This window comes from Panulirus ornatus, chromosome 6 (assembly GCF_036320965.1).
Source record: "Panulirus ornatus isolate Po-2019 chromosome 6, ASM3632096v1, whole genome shotgun sequence".
NCBI lineage: Eukaryota > Metazoa > Arthropoda > Malacostraca > Decapoda > Palinuridae > Panulirus > Panulirus ornatus.
Genome location: NC_092229.1, coordinates 5394516 through 5418612, shown reverse-complemented (window position 1 = coordinate 5418612; position 24097 = coordinate 5394516). Strand labels below are relative to the sequence as shown.

The 24097-nt window shown below is 39.3% G+C and overlaps 1 protein-coding gene across 1 annotated transcript; it reads right to left on the bottom strand.

Annotated features, from left to right (window-relative positions):
* On the bottom strand, nt 1-23887 carry Ns1 (Nucleostemin 1). Its single transcript, XM_071662410.1, has 10 exons — nt 23737-23887; nt 20477-20590; nt 20126-20285; nt 19631-19763; nt 14657-14910; nt 10649-10864; nt 9887-10067; nt 4836-4978; nt 4135-4411; nt 1-283 (listed from the first exon to the last, which is right to left on the bottom strand). The coding sequence occupies exons 1-10, from the start codon at nt 23747-23749 to the stop codon at nt 38-40; spliced, it is 1737 nt and encodes a 578-aa protein (XP_071518511.1). The 5' UTR covers nt 23750-23887; the 3' UTR covers nt 1-37.
* Nucleotides 23888-24097: the final 210 nt, after the last annotated feature.

The window sequence follows — 24097 nt, the reverse complement described above, 5'->3', positions numbered from 1 at the left end:
TGCAGATAAAATTTATTTGAAAAAGGATTAATTAAAATCAATCCTCGCTATCTCTTAAACCTGAAAAATTCTCTAAAGCTGTCGTAAGATCATCTGCTCTTTTGACATTGCGATTGAACTCTTTGCGAGTCTTCTTCTGTATCTTCTTTTGATATTTCTTAAGGGACGTGGTCTTCAGATCAAACTCTTGCAAACCTGTCTCCCAGCGATCCTTTTTCTCACTTTTTTCAGAATCAGCACTGGCTGGAGCCATCTCCATATCAATGTGAATATCTTTTGGCAACTGTTAAAAGAAGAAAATTAGCATTTAACCTTCTATCATTCTGAAGTCAAGTAATATCAACACTCACTTGACACACACTTGACTATGTTTAGGAAGCAGTTCCTACATTAAGAAGTTACAAAAAGACTTTTCCAAACACTTTTATCTCTACAAATCACCATGGGATAAAATGAAATTCAAACCTAAATGAAGAACATATGAATGAAACTGCCTAATCCTCTATATTCAATGCTATAACTCTTATTCACAAGCATGGTATATTATATTATACTTTGTCACTGTCCCCCGTGTCAGCGAGGTAGTGCAAGGAAACAGACGAAAGAATGGTCCAACCCACCCACATACACACGTATAAATGCCCACACACACACATACCTACACATTTCAACGTATACATACATATACATACACAGACATATACATATATACACATGTACATATTCATACTTGCTGCCTTCATCTATTCGCGTCGCCACCCCGCCACACATAAAATGGCACCCGTTCCCTCAACACGCGTGCCAGGTAGCGCTAGGAAGAGACAACAAAGGCCACATTCATTCACACTCAGTCTCTAGCTGTCATGTGTAATGCACCAAAACACAGCTCCCTTTCCACATCCAGGCCCCACGAAACTTTCATTGGTTTATCCCAGACACTTCACATGCTCTGGTTCAATCCATTGACAGCACATCGACCCCGGTACACCACATCATTCCAATTCACTTTATTCCTTGCAAGCCTTTCACCCTCCTGTATGTTCAGGCCCAGATCATTCAAAAATGATCTTTTTCACTCCGTCCTTCCACCTCCAATTTGGTCTCCCACTTCTCGTTCCCTCCACCTCTGACACATATATCCTCTTTGTCAATCTTTCCTCACTCATTCTCTCCATGTGGCCAAACCATTTCAATACACACTCTTCAGCTCTCTCAACCACACTCTTTTTATTACCACACATCTCTTACCCTTTCATTACTTACTCGATCAAACCATCTCACACCACAGATTGTCCTCAAACATCTCATTTCCAACCCATCCACCCTCCTCTGCCAAACCTATCAATAGCCCATGCCTCACAACCATATAACATTGTTAAAACCACAATTCCTTCACACATACACATGGTATGGCATGTAAATCATTACCCTAAATATCTTCCAACTCTTTTCTCTCATTTTGTATAACCATATTATTTCAAATGGTAACTGTCCGAACTTTCTTCTTTCACACACTTTATCAAACTCAGTCACCAGCTTCTGCAGTGTCTCACATGAATCAGCCACCAGCCCTGTATCATCAGCGAACAACAACTGACTCACTTCCCAAGCTCTCTCATCCACAACAGACTTCATACTTGCCCCTCTTTCCAAAACTCTTGCATTCACCTCCCTAACAACCCCATCCATAAACAAATTAAACAACCATGGAGACATCACACACCCCTGCCGCAAACCTACATTCACTGAGAACCAATCACTTTCCTCTCTTACTACACGTACACATGCCTTACATCCTCGATAAAAACTTTTCACTGCTTCTAACAACTTGCCTCCCACACCATATATTCTTAATACCTTCCACAGAGCATCTCTATCAACTCTATCATATGCCTTCTCCAGATCCATAAATGCTACATACAAATCCATTTGCTTTTCTAAGTATTTCTCACATACATTCTTCAAAGCAAACACCTGATCCACACATCCTCTACCACTTCTGAAACCACACTGAAAGTTAAGAGTAAATGTGAATAAGAGCAAGGTTATTAGGTACAGTAGGGTTGAGGGTCAAGTCAATTGGGAGGTAAGTTTGAATGGAGAAAAACTGGAGGAAGTAAAGTGTTTTAGATATCTGGGAGTGGATCTGGCAGCTGTTGGAACCATGGAAGCGGAAGTGAATCATAGGGTAGGGGTGGGGGTGAAAATCCTGGGAGCCTTGAAGAATGTGTGGAAGTCGAGAACATTATCTCGGAAAGGCGTGGCGTGGGCTATGGATAGAGTTGTGCGCAGGAGGGTGGATGTGCTGGAAATGAGATGTTTGAGGACAATGTGTGGTGTGAGGTGGTTTGATCGAGTAAGTAATGTAAGGGTAAGAGAGATGTGTGGAAATAAAAAGAGCGTGGTTGAGAGAGCAGAAGAGGGTGTTTTGAAATGGTTTGGGCACATGGAGAGAATGAGTGAGGAAAGATTGACCAAGAGGATATATGTGTCAGAGGTGGAGGGAACGAGGAGAAGTGGGAGACCAAATTGGAGGTGGAAAGATGGAGTGAAAAAGATTTTGTGTGATTGGGGCCTGAACATGCAGGAGGGTGAAAGGAGGGCAAGGAATAGAGTGAATTGGATCGATGTGGTATACCGGGGTTGACATGCTGTCAGTGGATTGAATCAGGGCATGTGAAGTGTCTGGGGTAAACCATGGAAAGTTGTGTGGGGCCTGGATGTGGAAAGGGAGCTGTGGTTTTGGGCATTATTGCATGGCAGCTAGAGAATCAGTGTGAATGAATGGGGCCTTTGCTGTCTTTTCCTAGTGCTACCTCGCACACATGAGGGGGGAGGGGGAAGGTATTCCATGTGTGGCAAGGTGGTGATGGGAGTGAATGGGGGCAGACAGTGTGAATTGTGTGCATGGGTATATATGTATGTGTCTGTGTATGTATATGTGTACATTGAGATGTATAGGTATGTATATTTGCGTGTGTGGATGTGTGTGTGTATACATTGTGTATGGGGTGGGTTGGGCCATTTCTTTCGTCTGTTTCCTTGTGCTACCTCGCAAACGCGGGAGACAGCGACAAAGCAAAATAAAAAAAATATAAAATAATTGTCCGAAAATCTTTGTATGGCTTTCATCCAACACTCTCACATACATTATCTTCTGATCAAAACTATTCAATGAAACATTTAGCTCTCCTGCCCTAACTTCTTTATCAGTAACTATAAAACAATGGCTAAACACTGAAAAGACCCCCTAAATACAGGATAAGTGTGCAACCTTTCTTGAACTTATTACAACATCATGGCGGTTGGGGTGAAGACCCAAGCACTGCATGAGGTATTCAAGGCTTTTTCTTGCATTACATCTTTTTTTTCATGTTGACAGCTCCAGTCAGGGATAAAAGTCCACATCATGGACAGGCCTTAAATGAAGTATAACTTGTACTTACTCAATGTCTTCCCTAAATTTTTTCCCCAAAGACCGATAATCAAAACCCCAATTTTTCTTTCTTTTAAATGATGTTGAACAGAAGCACCACTTTAGCACTCCCTAGTTTGGACAGTAGTAACACCATGAGTGGTTGCTCACTGCAGCCTACTACCTCCAGTCTTTGTCTACCATTTTCCATTAAATCCTTAGCTCCTTGAAAACATATTTCAACTTCTCACACACCTAAACAGCCATTACTAGCAGTCTTTCATGTTATCCTATCACATCCTCATTTTTTCACTGAATCCCACTCATTACATCATGACTACATATCAGCTCCTAGAAATCCTGTGTACACCTCTCTCACCAGCAGTCCTCCACCCTAGTCTAAATCATCCTCATTTTTCAAATAGGCCTATCTTCCTTGCTGTATGTCTTTCCAAAGTAGATTCTTCTCATTCCTCCTCATAAAAATTTGTAATATTTGTTACTCACAACCACTCTCTCTACCTCTTCCATTCAAGATTGAATCTTTATTTCTTTATTTCTTAAGTTGTTATTCTGTAGCAATATAATTAGTAAATATTTCCAAACAATGACATTCAGAAAGTATTATATCTGGTTGTGCTTGAGTGAAACTTTCAGTAACTTTCAACATTTCACATTTGGCTTTCAGCTATAACTTTACAGGACAAATAAAAACTCACCACTTTATCTCCTTCAAGGGTCTCCCCATCATCTTCCATATTTTCTTCCTCCTCCTCTTCCTCAATTTCATCATCATCCTTAACCTCGACGACAGGTCCCAAGGAATCAACTATCATTGTCTCAGAAGGTCTAAATGTGGGAAGAGCTTTCATCAATGATCCCTCCTCAGATAAAAGGCTGTCTAAGTCAAACTCTTTACTTAACTCTGTTACCAATTTTGCTCCATCTTGGGTTGTGTTAACTTTTGGAGGTTGAGTGTAGTATTTGATAAGGCCTCTGCAAAAAATGAAATGTAAGATTACAACAAGCTGTAGTCTATAAAGACTAACTGGGAAAGAAAGTTGTCTCTGTAGAGGATTATTCAGTTAATTAGAAATGCCTCAAAAAGTGGTACAAGAAAATCACCCCAATCCAATCATCTTTCCTTCTCTGGTAACATATATGACATAATCATTAATTTTGATCAACATTCTAACAAAGGAACTGTACAGTTGGCCTACATACATAAAAATACGTTATAAGTAAAAACTATACAGGAAAAAAATTACTTCCAATACTAAATTCAATATACATGCTATAGTGATGGCTTAAGCTTGAACTAGCTTCTGCTGTGCCTTAAGCAATCTTAATGAAATTCTTTTTGTTACTCTGTAATATTACTGTAAACCTAGTAAAGTATTAGTAATACAATAAAACTCACGTGTTCCAGTCTTGTAAAACCCTACGAGCAGCAACAACTCTATCAGGAATGCCCTTCTTTTTCAGTTTCCCTAGACGTCTTGCTAACAATGCCAGAAACTGATCTGTAGTTCGGAAATCGCTCAAGCAGTAGTGGATCATCAGCTGTAAAATTAATACACAAAAGGTTTTCACGTGTTACAATCCAGAGAGTGAAAAGTCAGCACAAAAATATTACAATACCATTCTTTTCTAAGTAACTGCATCTTTAAAACTAATGATATTATACAGTTTCAACCAATTACAAACAACATTTCCGTACAGCAAGAGGTAGAAAAGACATCAAAGAGGCATTCAAAGCCATCCCTAACACATCTCCACATCAAAATACTGGAGAAACTCTAAAAAAATGATGGAATAAGATTAGTCAGCTTTATAGCTGGCTGCCAAGCCATTCACAGAGTTCAACTCAAAAATCCTCAAGCTCTACAACAGAATTCCTCAGAGTAATTCTTTCTCCAGTTCCCTTTATTCTCTTCCTACATGGCTTCCTGTCACCTCCTGCAGACCATGGTGTGAAAGTTCTCTCATGCAGATATGACCTTACGATCAAATAAAAAGACTGACAGTACCCATGTACCACTATATCATTCAATTAAAATGTTCGTTCAATCAAGGTAGAGTCTTTAACTTCATAAAATTCTTCCAACAATCTCCTAACCTCTGACAGACACGAATCTAACCTGCATGCTCCCATCACTTTGTATGGTCAACCACTCATACACAACAAAACTACAACCATACTGGGTGTCATGTAAGACACACTTGTGACATAACTGGAAAGGCCATAAATGAACTATAAGCCTTTAAAACATTCACTGGTCCCACATCTGAACTAGAAAAAGAATCTCTTAGTATTCCTTACAGACACCCTAAGTGGTGGCATGAGTGAGTGGTTTGTTATAAACTTGGGAGTGCATCACAGGTGTGTGACTTTGCCAAGGATACATAATTTTTTCAAGGATGTAGTAATACAAGAATCAATAACTAAAGCTGTATCACTGATGAACAAAAATGACTCACTTCCCAGACTCTCTCATCTCCAACAGACTGCATACTCGCCCTCTCTCCTAGACTCTTGTATTTGCCTCCCTAACCACCCCATCCATAAACAAATCAAACAACCATGGGGACATCACACACCCCTGCTGCAGACTGACATTCATTGGGAACCAATCACTTTCCTATCTACCTGCTCGTACACATGCCTTACATCCTTTGTAAAAACTCTTCACTGCTTTTAGCAACTTACCTCCCACATCATATAGTCTTAAGACCTTCCACAAAGCATCTCTATCAGCTCAATCATATGCCTTCTCCAAATCCATAAATGCTACAAACATATCCATCTGTTTTTCTAAGTATTTCTCTCACATTCTTCAAAGCAAACACCTGATCCACACATCCTCTACGACTTCTGAATCCACACTGCTATTCCCCAATCTGATGCTTTATACATGCCCTCACCCTCTCCATCAATACCCTCCCATATAATTTTCCAGAAATTATGCCTCTGTAGATTGAACACTCACCTTTGTCCCCTTTGCCTTTGTACAATGGCACTATGCATGCAATGCATTCTGCCAATCCTCAGGCACTTCATCATGAGCCATACATACAATGAATATCCTTATCAGCCAATCAACATCACAGTCACCCACTTTCTTAATAAATTCTACTGCAATACCATCCAAACCCGATGCCTTGCCAGATTTCATCTTCCGCAAAGCTTTCACTACCTCTTCTCTCTTAACCAAACCATTCTCCCCGACTCTATCACTTTGCACACCACCCCAACCAAAACATCCTAAATCTGCCACATTCAACAAACTTTCAAAATACTTAATCTACTCCTCACTTCATCACTAAATGTTAATTCCTTGACATTCCCATTTGTTCTCTTGCCTTACACAAATTTTATTTATCTCCTACCAAAACATCTTTTTATTCCCCCTAAAATCTAATGATATTCCCTCACCCCAACTCTTATCTGCCCTCTTTTTCAACCCTTGCATCTTTCTCTTGACCTCCTGCCACTTTCTTTTATACATCTCCCAGTCTTTTACACTTCTTCCTTGCAAGTATCGTCCAAACACCTCCCTTTTCTCTAACTAACAGCCTTACTTCATCCCACCACTCACTAACCTTTCTAATCTGCCCACCTCCTACCTTTCTCATGCCACATGCATCTTTTGTGCAAGCCATCACTGCTTCCCTAAATACATCCCATTCCTCACACTTAAATTTACATAACTTTTAGATAAAAGGCCAACCTACTCATCATTATCATATGATCTAACATACTTCCATCCAACCCTATCACAGACCACATTTTGACATTCAATATCATATTCTTTCTGAGTAGAAACATATCAATTATGATTTTGTTTATTTAATTTTCTCTATGCCTGTCCTGCAGGAGTCTATGGACATCTCTACATTAAGCGTAAGAATTTGCAACGTTCGCTCACACACTGATCTGTATATTCCAAATACCATTATACTGCACTAACGTCATTTTCACCTTTGACCACACATCCACCCATCCATATAAGTCATCCTTCATACAATTTTCACACTATTTGTCTATCCTCAACTATTCTTTCTAATTCTCTACAAAAGTTATCTTTAACCTCTTCAGTATGTCACCCACCATGCAGTTTCCACCAGGATGTCTATCCTCAACCGTTCCTTTTAGTACTCTGAGAAAAGTATCATTCATGACCTAAATGGAACTGTTATATTCATTCCCAAAAAATCGATCTTGACTTTGCTACTAATAATATCCAACTAAGGTATAATGTTGGATAGCACACAGCACATAACACATACCAATAGCCAGGGTACATCAAAGATTGAGACTGACTGGAAAGACATATTCTAATTGGCTTTGAGTTGTTATGTTTGCTGTGACTGGCTATGCAGCATTTTAATGCAGTGACTAGCAAGGAACCTGTTCTTAGATATTCTTTCCTATTCCTATTAATCCTGAGATGCACTGCAGCTGAGTGAGTATGGTGTTCCCAGGCATATGAATTCTTATTTTTTCAAAATCCATAGGCTTGAAGTTCCTAAATTTTCTTAAAACTTTTGAGTGAGATTTATTTCATTTATTTTATTTTTGCTTTGTCGGTCTCCCACATTAGTGAGGTAGTGCAAGGAAACAGACGAAAGAATGGCCCAACCCCACCCATACACATGCATATACATACATGTCCACACACGCCAATATACATACCTATAAATTTCAACGTATACATACATATATACAAACAGACATATACATATATACACATTTACATGAAATAAAAAACCCCTCATGTGTGCGAGGTAGTGCTAGGAAAGGACAACAAAGGCCACATTCGTTCACACTCACTCAGTCTCTAGCTGTCATGTAATAATGCACCGAAACCACAGCTCCCTTTCCACATCCAGGCCACACAAAACTTTCCATGGTTTACCCCAGATGCTTCATATACCCTGGTTCAATCCATTGACAGCATGTCGACCCTGGTATACCACATCGTTCCAATTCACTCTATTCCTTGCACGCCTTTCACCCTCCTGCATGTTCAGGCCCCGATCACTCAAAATCTTTTTCACTCCATCTTTCCACCTCCAATTTGGTCTTCCACTTCTCGTTCCCTCCACCTCTGACACATATATCCTCTTGGTCAATCTTTCCTCACTCATTCTCTCCATGTAACCGAACCATTTCAAAACACACTCTTCTGCTCTCTCAGCCACACTCTTTTTATTAACACACATCTCTCTTCCCCTATTATTACTTACTTGATCAAACCACCTCACACCACATATTGTCCTCAAACATCTCATTTCCAGCACATCCACCCTCCTCCTCACAACTCTATCTATAGCCCATGCCTCGCAACCATATAACATTGTTGGAACCACTATTCCTTCAAACACCCATTTTTGCTTTCTGAGATAATGTTCTCGACTTCCACAGATTCTTCAACGCTCGCAGAACTTTTGCCCCCTCCCCCACCCTATGATTCACTTCCGCTTCCATGGTTCCATCCGCTGCCAAATCCACTCCCAGATATCTAAAACACTTCACTTCCTCCACTTTTTCTCCATTAAAACTTACCTCCCAATTGACTTGTCCCTCAACCCTACTGTACCAAATAACCTTGCTCTTATTCACGTTCACTCTCAGCTTTCTTCTTTCACACATTTTACCAAACTCAGTCACCAGCTTCTGCAATTTCTCACATGAATCAGCCACCAGCGCTGTATCATCAGCGAACAACAACTGACTCACTTCCCAAGCTCTCTCATCCACAACAGACTGCATACTTGCCCCTCTTTCCAAAACTCTTGCATTCACCTCCCTAACAACCCCATCCATAAACAAATTAAACAGCCATGGAGACATCACACACCCCTGCCGCAAACTTACATTCACTGAGAACCAATCACTTTCCTCTCTTCCTGCACGTACACATGCCTTACATCCTCGATAAAAACTTTTCACTGCTTCTAACAACTTGCCTTCCACACCATATATTCTTAACACCCTCCACAGAGCATCTCTATCAACTCTATCATATGCCTTCTCCAGATCCATAAATGCTACATACAAATCCATTTGCTTTTCTAAGTATTTCTCACATACATTCTTCAAAGCAAACACCTGATCCACACATCCTCTACCACTTCTGAAACCACACTGCTCTTCCCCAATCTGATGCTCTGTACCTGCCTTCACCCTCTCAATCAATACCCTCCCATATAATTTCCCACGAATACTCAACAAACTTATACCTCTGTAATTTGAGCACTCACTTTTATCCCCTTTGCCTTTGTACAATGGCACTATGCAAGCATTCCGCCAATCCTCAGGCACCTCACCATGAGTCAGATATGATGCAGAAATGTGCAACTAAGTGGTGCTCACCTATACCTATAACTATCTACAGAGTTCATTCATCTTTCTACATTTGAACAGCAAAAAAAATTTTTTTTAATCTTTACAAACATTGCAATTACCTGATTTTTGTCTGCTCTAGCCAGAATAGCATCAACTGGCAAGAAAGGATCATCTAACTGCTCAATCTTGATGGCATTTCTAAGTGCAGATGTGGCATCACTAGCATCCCCACCAGGGAGAATTATTCCTGGGCAGTCGAGGAGCTGAATCTTAGAGTCAAGTTGAACCTGCTGCATTGATCTGCAATCAATGGAAGAAATTTCACTCTGAAACCTAATTCTATTTATAATGAATCCTCATAATGAGTATACAGTATATTGTGAACTCTCTGATCACATCATTTTTAAAATGGATTGGGGAGGTGTGTTTCTATGTCTAACACTAACTGAAAGATAATCTTCAAAAGGAGACAGCAAAGTACTGAAAAAAGAAGGAAAAATATAACTATAAAGACGTGACTATCTTCGTTTCACAGTGAAAACAGCACGAAACACAATTTCACTAGTTAATAAAATACCACAGGAAAGTAGAAAAAGAGTAAATTAAGCATTTCTGTCTATGAAATGGAAACAAACTTTACTTTGACATATTTGAATCACTCATTTAAAGGTCTTCTCCCATCCACCCCTTAAATCCAAACTATTTCAGCACACCCTGGCAGATCCTCTCAATCAGCTGGATTTGTCTCCCCACTTTTTTATGAATCTATCATTTCTTATAATTCACAAGCAATTAAAGCAAGGTATTCTATTTATCTATCTACCTACTTTCTTAAGCTCTATTCCCATTCATAGAGGGGTGGGTTAGGAATGACAACTTACTTTGTGACACCTGGTGTTGACCCAACACAACAAGACTTGCAACGCTTTAAACTGTTTATGAGGCTACTCTTTCCAACATTGGGTAGACCTACAACGCCAACTGAAATTGCTGTTTTAATGTCCTTGTTGCGACAGTAGTTCTTTAGAAGCTGCATGAGGACATCAGCCCCGAGACATCTTGAAGACTGCATGAGTTCTTCTGAGGAATTCATAATTCTGCAAAATCAAACAATTTTTAGCTAATATGAATGAAGGATGGGGAGAAAGAATACTATCAAAGTATCTAATGAATGTCACAGAAGGTGAATAAGAGGGCAGGATCAGAGGGTTAGACATTTTCCACTCCAGTATTTTTACTTTCTAAAAGAAGGAACTGAAGAAAGAGCAAAGCAGGGATTTTCCTTAAGGTTATCTCAGTAAAAGTAAGAGAAGTGAACATGTGTAAAAAGAACTTTTTTCTTCAGTACAAATCAGTACATGAGCTATGGGAAGGCAAAAATGAGGAGCACGTTAAGGGCAAAAAAGAAAGAATATGAAGAATACAACAAAAAAGAAAATGAAAATGGAATTCCTCTAGAAATGGAAAAAGAGTGTGCCAATTATGGGATCTTTGTGAGAAATGTGCATGTGGTTACTACCACACATAATTATCCACTGTCACAGATCAGGTTAACTAACTGGTTCTAAAAGTCTTACAACCTTTCTCTAAAGATTCAGCTAATACGCCATTAGTCAATTACACAACTGTAACGGCATATCAAGATATCACTGATATGATGGAACTTTTTTCATTTACTATCTAGTGATTGAAACTTACCTTCTCTTTATGACAACTGAATTTTTCTCTGCTTGATTATTGTCTGTTCCATAGTGTCAGATAAGTTAAAATCACAATGTACTTCTAATATTTGCATCAAATGTTTTTTTTCTACAGTGAACAAAATGACTTTGGCAAATACATGCCCTAATCAGAAAAAATCTTGGGTGAAAGGAAAGAATAATTAGGAAAAAAAAAAAAAAAAAAAATGCTGAAATTGATAAGTAGTCTACAGATGTTTGTAGACCTGACTCTAAAAGGCAAATGGGTCACAGGAGGAAAGGACTGACAAGAGAAAGAAGAGAATTCTACACATTATCTCTTTGAGGGAAGAAGGTAAAACAAGGGACATAATCCTTATGAACTTATTCTTAGACTGGTGCTCAAAGCCTCACTTCACATTACTTGTTCTGGCTACAAAATGTGGTTATGTAGCATAAACATATTTTCATATAGCTTGGGGTGACAGCCTAGAATGTTAGGCAGATTACCCACATGACAAATGTCGACATTTATGCAATTATGTATAAGGAATTACCCTTTGACTTACTAAGGTCTCCCTTTTTTCGAGTGAAATTTTCTATCAGGCTAGAATGTCTCAGAAATTACTGAAACCACAAAAGGTAGAGTGAAGGTAGAAAAGCAAAGAAAGAGAAAGATCCACTTCGATGAAAGTGAGTCAGCATATACCACAAAAGATTACAAGAAGAATGTCTCAGGGTGAAAATAAATGAAATATGGGAGTGGAAGAGGTGTTGACAGTATTTAAGAAAAAAGTGATTAAGTATGCCAATGAAGTATGTAGGATATGAAAGGTGGGTCAAAAACGTATGAGAAGGATTAGTTAGAGGTGGAGTGAGGAGGTTAAACCGCTAATGAAAAACAATATGGAGACATATGGACAGCATCTGTTAAAAAGATGTACAAATGAATGGCAGTAGTACAAGAGAAAGGTATAACAGCTGAAAGAAAAAGAAAGATGAGAAAATGGGAGAGTACTGATGAACCTGAGAGAGAATAAGACAATATTATGTAAAAGAGTGAACTATGTGAGGAGAAAAGAGAATTCAGAGACTGGTCTTGTTCTTTGCCACATGACCTCAAACACTTATACAGCACCCATGTTCAATTTTGGCCTATATCCAATCACACAGTTATGATATATAAACAAGACTGGGTTGATATCTGAAAGCATGCATGAACTAAGTCAAACTAGACATGCCCCTTTGCTCTGTATCATAGTGTATAAAATGTAAGAAGCATCACTAAGTCAAACTAGACATGCCCCTTTGCTCTGTATCATAGTGTATAAAATGTAAGAAGCATCTTTATTAGTACTGTAGTTCATATTTCATTTTGGCACACTTAACATTGGTTGAAAATGTTTATAATATAAATATGAGGCTGTATGCTTCAAATCCACCACATGTAAACAGTAACACAATGAAACATAACACTGCATATTTTTCTATCGAGTATGTAGCATTTATGGATCTGGAGAAGGCATATGATAGAGTTGATAGAGATGCTCTGTGGAAGGTATTAAGAATATATGGTGTGGGTGGCAAGTTGTTAGAAGCAGTGAAAAGTTTTCATCGAGGATGTAAGGCATGTGTACGTGTACGAAGAGAGGAAAGTGACTGGTTCTCAGTGAATGTAGGTTTGCGGCAGGGGTGTGTGATGTCTCCATGGTTGTTTAATTTGTTTATGGATGGGGTTGTTAGGGAGGTGAATGCAAGAGTTTTGGAAAGAGGGGCAAAAATGAAGTCTGTTGTGGATGAGAGAGCTTGGGAAGTGAGTCAATTGTTGTTCGCTGATGATACAGCACTGGTGGCTGATTCATTTGAGAAACTGCAGAAGCTGGTGACTGAGTTTGGGAAAGTGTGTGAAAGAAGAAAGTTAAGAGTAAATGTGAATAAGAGCAAGGTTATTAGGTACAGTAGGCTTGAGGGTCAAGTCAATTGGGAGGTAAGTTTGAATGGAGAAAAACTGGAGGAAGTAAAGTGTTTGAGATATCTGGGAGTGGATCTGGCAGCGGATGGAACCATGGAAGCGGAAGTGAATCATAGGGTGGGGGTGGGGGCGAAAAACCTGGGAGCCTTGAAGAATGTGTGGAAGTCGAGAACATTATCTCGGAAAGCAAAAATGGGTATGTTTGAAGGAATAGTGGTTCTAACAATGTTGTATGGTTGCGAGGCGTGGGCTATGGATAGAGTTGTGCGCAGGAGGGTGGATGTGCTGGAAATGAGATGTTTGAGGACAATGTGTGGTGTGAGGTGGTTTGATCGAGTAAGTAATGTAAGGGTAAGAGAGATGTGTGGAAATAAAAAGAGCGTGGTTGAGAGAGCAGAAGAGGGTGTTTTGAAATGGTTTGGGCACATGGAGAGAATGAGTGAGGAAAGATTGACCAAGAGGATATATGTGTCAGAGGTGGAGGGAACGAGGAGAAGTGGGAGACCAAATTGGAGGTGGAAAGATGGAGTGAAAAAGATTTTGAGTGATTGGGGCCTGAATATGCAGGAGGGTGAAAGGCGGGCAAGGAATAGAGTGAATTGGATCGATGTGGTATACAGGGGTTGACGTGCTGTCAGTGGATTGAATCAGGGCATGTGAAGCGTCTGGGGTAAACCATGGAAAGCTGTGTGGGGCCTGGATGTGGAAAGGGAGCTGTGGTTTCGGGCATTATTGCATGACAGCTAGAGACTGAGTGTGAACGAATGAGGCCTTTGTTGTCTTTTCCTAGCGCTACCCCGCACACATGAGGGGGGAGGGGGATGGTATTCCATGTGTGGCGAGGTGGCGATGGGAATGAATAAAGGCAGACAGTGTGAATTGTGTGCATGGGTATATATGTATGTGTCTGTGTGTGTATATACATGTGTACATTGAGATGTATAGGTATGTATATTTGCGTGTGTGGACGTGTGTGTATATACATGTGTATGGGGGTGGGTTGGGCCATTTCTTTCGTCTGTTTCCTTGCGCTACCTCGCAAACGCGGGAGACAGCGACAAAGCAAAATAAATAATAATATAAATAATAGTAGTCTTAATAAGGACAGCTGTTCATCACTGAAGCCATAAATGGATGGGTAAGGGTTGGTTCTGTATTGCACTGCTTTACATATTTCTGATTAGAAGAACCATCTCTAAAAGTGATACATTAGGTAAATCTTAAAGTTCAAAACTTACTTAGGAGAAGCATGAGCTAAGCGGGAACCTTGGACCTGTGTGCTGGACTTGAAAACTATAGTTGGATGTTCACGACGCAGGTACTGTAGCCACTTCTCAAGAATGTCTCTGGGTATAAGATCTGCCTTGTTTAGTACCAACACCAATTTTTTACTTGGGTGATTAGTGACCATGGACTCCATATGAGGTACCCGAGATCCCAGAGGATCCCGAGCATCTAATACTTCCAAGACAACATCGGCAGCTTCAACAACCTAAAAGAAAAATACAAAGATGATAATCACCTGATGAATAGGAAAGTAACAGGCACATTAGGTCCATCTATCCATAACACAGAATTATTCATATTTATCATACTCTGTCGCTGTCTCCCGCGTTAGCGATGTAGCGCAAGGAAACAGACGAAAGAATGGCCTAACCCACCCACATACACATCCACACACGCGCATATACACACCTATACATCTCAACGTATACATATATATACACACACAGACATATACATATATACACATGGACATAATTCATATTGTCTGCCCTTATTCATTCCCGTCGCCACCCTGCCACACATGAAATGACAACCCCCTCCCCCCCGCATGTGCGTGAGGTAGCACTAGGAAAAGACAACAAAGGCCGCATTTGTTCACACTCAGCCTCTAGCTGTCATGTATAATGCACCGAAACCACAGCTCCCTTTCCATATCCAGGCCCCACAAAACTTTCCATGGTTTACCCCAGACACTTCACATGCCCTGGTTCAATCCATTGACAGCACGTCGACCCCGGTATACCACATCGTTCCAATTCACTCTATTCCTTGCACGCTTTTCATCCTCCTGCATGTTCAGGCCCCGATCACTCAAAATCTTTTTCACTCCATCTTTCCACCTCCAATTTGGTCTCCCACTTCTCCTCGTTCCCTCCAACTCTGACATATATATCCTCTTTGTCAATCTTTCCTCACTCATTCTCTACACGTGACCAAACCATTTCAAAACACCCTCTTATGCTCTCTCAACCACACTCTCTTTATTAACACACATCTCTCTTACCCTTTCATCACTTACTCGATCAAACCACCTCATACCACAAATTGTCCTCAAACATCTCATTTCCAGCACATCCACCCTCCTCCACACAACTCTATCTATAGCCCATGCCTCGCAACCATATATCATTGTTGGAACCACTATTTCTTCAAACATACCCATTTTTGCTTTCCAAGATAACATTCTCGACTTCCACACATTTTTCAACGCTCCCAGAACTTTCGCCCCCTCCCCACCCTATGATTCACTTCCGCTTCCATGGTTCCATCCGCTGCCAAATCCACTCCCAGATATCTAAAACACTTCACTTCCTCCACTTTTTCTCCATTCAAACTTAACTCCCGATCGACTTGTCCCTCAACCCTACTGTACTTAATAAACTTGCTCTTATTCACGTTTACTCTCAACTTTCTTCTTTCACACACTTTACCAAACTCAGTCACCAGCTTATGCAGTTTCACACCCGAATCAGCCACCAGTGCTGTATCATCAGCGAACAACAACTGACTCACTTCCCAAGCTCTCTCATCCCCAACAGACTGCATACCTGCCCCTCTTTACAAAACTTTTGCATTCACCTCCCTAACAACCCCATCCATAAACAAATTAAACAACCATGGAGACCACACATCCCTGCCGCAAACCTACATTCACTGAGAACCAATCACTTCCCTCTCTTTCTACACGTACGCATGCCCTACATCCTCGATAAAAACTTTCACTGCTTCTAATAACTTGCCTCCCACACCATATATTCTTAATACCTTCCACAAAGCATCTCTATCAACTCTTATCATATGCCTTCTCCAGATCCATAAATGTTACATGCAAATCCATTTGCTTTTCTAAGTCTTTCTCACATACGTTCTTCAAAGCAAACACCTGATCTATACATCTTCTACCACTTCTGAAACCACACTGCTCTTCCCCTCTGATGCTCTGTAAATGCCTTCACCCTCTCAATCAATACCCTCCTAAATCATTTCCCAGGAATACTCAACAAACTTATACCTCTGTAATTTGAGCACTCACTTTTATCCCCTTTGCCTTTGTACAATGGCACTCTGCAAGCATTCTGCCAATCCTCAGGCACCTCATCATGAGTCATATGTACATTAAATAACCTTACCAACCAGTCAACAACACAGTCACCCCCTTTTTTTAATACATTCCACTGCAATACCATCCAAACCTGCTGCCTTGCCGGCTTTCATCTTCTGCAAAGCTTTTCCTACCTCTTCTCTGTTTACCAAATCATTCTCCCTCACCCTCTCACTTTGCACACCACCTCGACCAAAACACCCTATATCTGCCACTCCACCATCAAACACATTCAACAAACCTTCAAAATACTCACTCCATCTCCTTCCCACATCACCACTACTTGCTATCACCTCCCCATTACTTCTTGAATTTACAGTGAGTCTTCTAAAAGTAAAACCGTTACAGTGATAGATGGCTGAGATACAGAAGTAGAATAGTAAGAGACTGAGTAAAGAGGTGTAAAACTCTTTCCTTATAACATTTATAAGTAATTGTAATTAAAAAGTTTGGAAAGAAGGGATATTCAAAACTATGGCAAAATATTTCTTTCAAATAGTTTAGATATCACAAGAAAAGGTATTCACTTTCTGATTGATTAAGAAAATTTCAAGTTTATCAGTTCTAACATCAAAACTATAATACTGCCCCTACTGTCTGAGTAAAACCAAATGAATAAGAAATGAGTAAGAAAGCAAGGAAATATGGACATGTATCAGCAAAAAGTATAGCTTTTCTATTTATCTTAAAGGATCCACAAACAGAAAAAACTCTTCAATGCTGCCAGATCTTCCTGGGTGAAGATGAACCATTTGCCTACCAGTGAGTACCCAAGAGATCTTATCATTGCTTACTTCCTGCAAGGTAAGCACATACCCCTCCTCATAGCTTGCCTGATTAACATTTTTGGGTTGAGCATCATCTTGATACCCTCAATTTCCTGCCATGCACAGATTATCATGAATCTTTCTCTTCTTTCTAGGCTACAGATTTCAAAACCCTTTCAGCCTCTCATGATAATTCGTCTTCCATTACCTCAATTGTGCGTGTGAAGTGTTCATGAATTCTTTCTAGCTTGTTCATTGCTGCCTATTTGGGTTGTGATCATAAAAAGCAGCAGATTTCAATTTTGCATATGTATACACTGTACAATATCAATATCAGTTTTCTGGCTCTCATGGTGAAAGTTCTGTATGATTGTTCTTATTATACCACTCATTAAAGTTCTTGATAGTACTATCTTATCAATGTGCTTTTTGAATTCAAGTTCCTCATTTATTATGACTTATAAACCTTTTATGTTTGCCTCATTTTCTGTCAGTCCATGATTGGCCAATGCATGGTGTCACTGATGTACTGTTAGCTATTCCATAACTCATCAACACAAACTTTTCTTCAATTTCCTTCACGTTCTCTGCAGCTCATTCGTAAATTAATCATTATCTTCAGAAATTTGGCTCTGATAAATAAGTCTTATCTACTGCCAGCTTACAGCCACACTTCCCTCATCTTGGAAACATGCGCTGGTGTACCCTATCTCAAAAAATGCTGACCAATCTAACCTTTTCAATCACAGTCCTGTTGCTGTGAATTCTTCACATCTGCTCTCTTCTCAACTTCCACTTTGTTAAGCATCTCAAATCTTAGTCTTCTCTCTGATCATTGGTATGGCTTTCACACTTTTGTCTGGTCATCCTCCTGAAGAAGCTGGGAAATCCTATGTTACAGCCCTTGATCTATCAAAAGACTCTGATAGGGTGTGGCATATAGGTCTGATCTCCAAACCTCCCTCTCGTGGCTCTCCTCCCTCCCCTCACTTTGTTCTTTCTTGCCATGTAAGTCTATTTCCATAATTTCTGTTATGAATCTTCTCCTTTCGTGTATCTCAGGACTCTGTCCTGTTTCCTATGCTCTTTCTGCTTTCCTTTTCATCAAAGACTTCCTGTCTACAACCAATAACCACACTCACAAAACTGCTGATGACTTAACAATGCATCCCCCTATGTATTTCTTTAAAATCCATTCTATCTTCTCTTGCTTAGTCAATGTCTCATCTTATGAACAGTCCCTATGAACTCCAATTTTAATACAATTTCTACAGGAGGTTACAAAATAATGCCTCTGCAGACCATACTCTACCTATTTCTCTTCATTAAAGCCCCATAACTTTTCCATCTCTTTGATACCTCAACACAAGGCAAAACTTGATATCACTGTAACATGTGATCTGTTTTGGAAACCCCACATCACATAAACAAAAGATGACCTTTCAGAAACTTGAAGTCTTGTCCAGATGCTGAAAATTTTCATCTAAATAGTTTTCTAATTGTCCAGATCATACAAGGGACTTATTTGTCCTTTTACATAGCTCTCACATCTAGGAGGTTCCAGCTCAGATACATACTTGCAAGTTCAAAGCAATCAGGCTTACCAACTCTCTTAATCTGACCTCAGAGCTTAATCTGCTTGTACTATGATGTGATAAATGTTCTTATTCCCTCTTCTCGAGATATCAATTCAGTGTCTGCAAAAACTGACTGCATATGTGTCCCTATCATTACCTAGAACGTGTATCATTGGGTAAATTTCAGTATCACATGACTACTTTGTGGTCACCACCAACCCAAGGGTGTCACTGTCAAGTATTTTGTTCCCTATACCATAAAGCTTTGGAACTCTTTATGTTCTCATATCTTCACTTAAAGTTACCTCTTTGTAAGGAAGGTCTTCTACTTTCTCTGAAACCCTTGTTTTTTTTTCTCCTCTCTCCTTATTTCCTCTCTCTTTTAACATCTTTTATATCTAAGACCTGGCCTGTATGAGTACTTTTATACATGAAAGGAACCTATTGTAAGAAAATAGATATTAGATATATGAACCTTACCTTTTTGAACTCTTTGTAGTAAGCTTTTGCAGATCTGTCACTCAGACCTCCAATCTTATTTGCTTTTATGGCTTGCTCTGCTTCAAATTTATCACTACGTTCCTCAGCAGTTTGAATAAGTTCATCTATATTCCTGTTAATCATGAAAATTGAAAAGCTTTACCTCAAAGAATACAAGGAAACAATTGCCAATAATCAAATAAAAGCCTTCATATAATACACATCAAATAAAATACTTTATCCACATCCTTCTATAATGTACACCAACATAAGAACAATCCTTTCCATATCAAAGCAACTAAATAAATCACACTTTATTTGACTATAATGTGAAGGACTTCACAAAATGATGATAGCTGCAGTGCCAGAATAATACAACAATTACTTTTTAAACTTTAAAAAGACCAGTGATTCAAAGACAGAAGTAATGTTTCATACAACAGAAGAATGACTGACATATCTTTCTTTCCTGACTAAAACAAGGTTTCTACATACTCAATATTTCTCTTTTTGGCAAAAATTTGGTTTCTCTGTTCATTTCTGAGAAGTCTTGCTTCTTCTCTGCGACGATCTCGAGCCTCTTTTAATTCTTTTGCTTCCTCTATAACCTTATCATAAAATGGAAGTGACTTCGGCACTCCAGGATCCTTGGGCTCTGGAATTCGTCTCAGAATCAATTTTTCATCTATCTTATATATACATATAACATCACTTGATTGCAAGATCATGCAAGGTTTCTATTCATATACATGTAAAGCACTAAATATCCCATCATTATTACATAAACAGCTACAACCTTGGGGTTTTACATATATTCAGAAGTTAAAATAAGCCTTAAAATCTTACTTCTAAATCTTTCCGGGTGCTTTCTTTTTTCCCTCTTCAGCTTCTTGTGGTGCTCTTTCACCTTCTTCTGAATCTTATATTTCATTTTCAAAGTCATCCGTTTCGACTTCCTCTCTGGAAACAAAATGTGAACAAATATCATTAACAAAAATAATGTAGTGGTCTCTCACCTTTTTTTTTGGATCTTTTAGTTTTGTTTTAAAGTCATGTCTATCATTTTGTCTTTCTCTCTGAAAATGACATAAAATATTAACAAAATATTACTGGCATTGAATGGTTCCACAAGAAAAAAAAATCTGTTGAGAAATGTTCAGGTACAATCTCAGGAAATAAAGTCAAAGACTATTTACACTCAAACAGGACCAAACATCTACCACTTATGCTTACAAATATAGTTCTCTAGTCTTGCTCAAACCAAAATCTATAAGACTCTCCTTCACTAAATTATTTTAAAAGGTATAATCTTGAAGTTCAGGAGGAATAGTAAAGGTGGAAGAATGTGTGGAATTTTGTATGCAATGAGGTAAGTAGGGATGGGTATAAGTAGAGACTCTTTGCTATGGCTAACTCTTTCATGGGAGTTTCCAGAGGGAACAGGTGTCAGAAATATGTACAGACATATATATCTATTCAATCCAAACACTGATCACTTGTTAGGCAATTTACTAAAATATTCAAATTTCTGGATGAATTTCATTCAAGATTGCATGGGCATCATTTGAGGTCAAGCATGTGTAAAAAGTGTCACTTAAGATTGCACATGTACAAGAGGTAGCTTCCTCCAATATATGATTTACCTTTATATTATTATTTTTTATTATACTTTGTCGCTGTCTCCCGCGTTTGCGAGGTAGCGCAAGGAAACAGACGAAAGAAATGGCCCAACCCCCCCCCATACACATGTATATACATACGTCCACACATGCAAATATACATACCTACACAGCTTTCCATGGTTTACCCCAGACGCTTCACATGCCCTGCTTCAATCCACTGACAGCACGTCAACCCCGGTATACCACATCGCTCCAATTCACTCTATTCCTTGCCCTCCTTTCACCCTCCTGCATGCTCAGGCCCCGATCACACAAAATCTTTTTCACTCCATCTTTCCACCTCCAATTTGGTCTCCCTCTTCTCCTTGTTCCCTCCACCTCCGACACATATATCCTCTTGGTCAATCTTTCCTCACTCATCCTCTCCATGTGCCCAAACCACTTCAAAACACCCTCTTCTGCACTCTCAACCACGCTCTTTTTATTTCCACACATCTCTCTTACCCTTACGTTACTCACTCGATCAAACCACCTCACACCACACATTGTCCTCAAACATCTCATTTCCAGCACATCCATCCTCCTGCGCACAACTCTATCCATAGCCCACGCCTCGCAACCATACAACATTGTTGGAACCACTATTCCTTCAAACATACCCATTTTTGCTTTCCGAGATAATGTTCTCGACTTCCACACATTCTTCAAGGCCCCCAGGATTTTCGCCCCCTCCCCCACCCTATGATCCACTTCTGCTTCCATGGTTCCATCCGCTGACAGATCCACTCCCAGATATCTAAAACACTTCACTTCCTCCAGTTTTTCTCCATTCAAACTCACCTCCCAATTGACTTGACCCTCAACCCTACTGTACCTAATAACCTTGCTCTTATTCACATTTACTCTTAACTTTCCTCTTCCACACACTTTTCCAAACTCAGTCACCAGCTTCTGCAGTTTCTCACATGAATCAGCCACCAGCGCTGTATCATCAGCGAACAACAACTGACTCACTTCCCAAGCTCTCTCATCCCCAACAGACTTCATACTTGCCCCTCTTTCCAAAACTCTTGCATTTACCTCCCTAACAACCCCATCCATAAACAAATTAAACAACCATGGAGACATCACACACCCCTGCCGCAAACCTACATTCGCTGAGAACCAATCACTTTCCTCTCTTCCTACACGTACACATGCCTTACATCCTCGATAAAAACTTTTCACTGCTTCTAACAACTTTCCTCCCACACCATATATTCTTAATACCTTCCACAGAGCATCTCTATCAACTCTATCATATGCCTTCTCCAGATCCATAAATGCTACATACAAATCCATTTGCTTTTCTAAGTATTTCTCACATACATTCTTTACCTTTATAATTATGGCTTATACTTCATCGTCATTTACAAGATGATGGGTATACCAATCACTGAATAGGTACAGAGAAAGGCAACTAAACAAACTTACATTAAAAAAAATCTGACTTACGAACTAGCAATGAAACTTGGTATAAAGATGACTAAGATGACATAATATAAATTTACAAAATATCAAATGCCTATTATCATAAAAATTTTATGATGATATCTACCATGCCACTCAACAACTATTGTTTCTTGGTTGTTTTATTATTCTTGTATGTTATTTCATATAAAAAAATGGAGTAACTACGATGTATATCGGTGTTCGGGAGACCAACCTAGTAAGAGCACTAAGGAGAAAAAAAAATACATATTCACTTCTCTGATTGGCAGCAAACCTATTCCTTTTTTATACCAGACACTATTCCACCAGCTCACTTAAAAAAGTTCAATATAGAATAGGCAATTTAGCAGATATAGGCTATGTTATTCTGGTACATTTCGGCGGAGATTTCTCAAACTACAGAAGTTAGATGGAATTGTGTACACATAATGCAGGAAAATACACATTCACTCAAAATTCACACAGGCAAGTGTAATCAGTACTGGCTCCCTCTGGCCAAGCCACTTCGCCTACACAAGTTTCTGGTGTAATGAGCCAGCGTTATGAGACTAAAAGATCCAAGATAACACAGCAAAGACAGCAAACTGGACAAATGGGTTTCAATCTGAGTCCAATCATCAACTTCAGTAAATGAAACTAAAAGAAATTAAAGCTGATAATGTCAGAAAAGGCAATAGTACCTTGATAATACTCCACAATTTGATTTCTAGAGTGGTGAACGTGTTACTTTGTCCAATAGGTGCAACGAATCCTTTGATAAGGCCTCATTCATCCTATATTAGAACTACTGTGTTCCTAGAGTACTGAATTAAATTATGAAAACTTTTCGTAACGGAAACGATTGGTGTCAATATGACCATCCGTGAATGTACCCCTACAGCACTTACACTCTTCTTAGACAAATGCGTTCATATTTAACATCACTAAAACACGTACTACTCACAGCCGTAATTACATACACTACTTCTAATACCCAACAGAACTTGTACTTACTTTTAGCAACCATTTTTGCGCATAAAAATGTTGTTCTCTACCCAGTTAACACACGTGCTGAAAGACCGACAACACACTATTTCTAACAGTTAGAAGAGACTTAAGATCTGATGCATTTGAACCAATGACAATCTGTTTTCAAAGCAAACGATTTATGATTGGTTAGCTAGTTGAGGACCGGTTCAGGTTGATTTACACTAAAGTATCTGTTTTCCTCCACATTTATTCATTCTACGATTATAAAGATATATAATAGAATTGTTTTTTATCCTCATTTAAGTAGAACTAGTCATATAACTGATGTAAGATTATTCATAAATAGCTACATATTTACTGAAAACTGAAATTTGCATCCTCAGCG

Bases quoted from the DNA above. Each gene is read 5' to 3' on its own strand.
- Ns1 (XM_071662410.1), bottom strand. The intron at 20,286-20,476 runs GTAAGATTTTAA...GACGAATTCCAG, and splicing joins GCACCCGGAAAGATTTAGAA to AGCCCAAGGATCCTGGAGTG. The intron at 284-4,134 runs GTGAGTTTTTAT...TTCTTTTAACAG, and splicing joins CCCTTGAAGGAGATAAAGTG to TTGCCAAAAGATATTCACAT.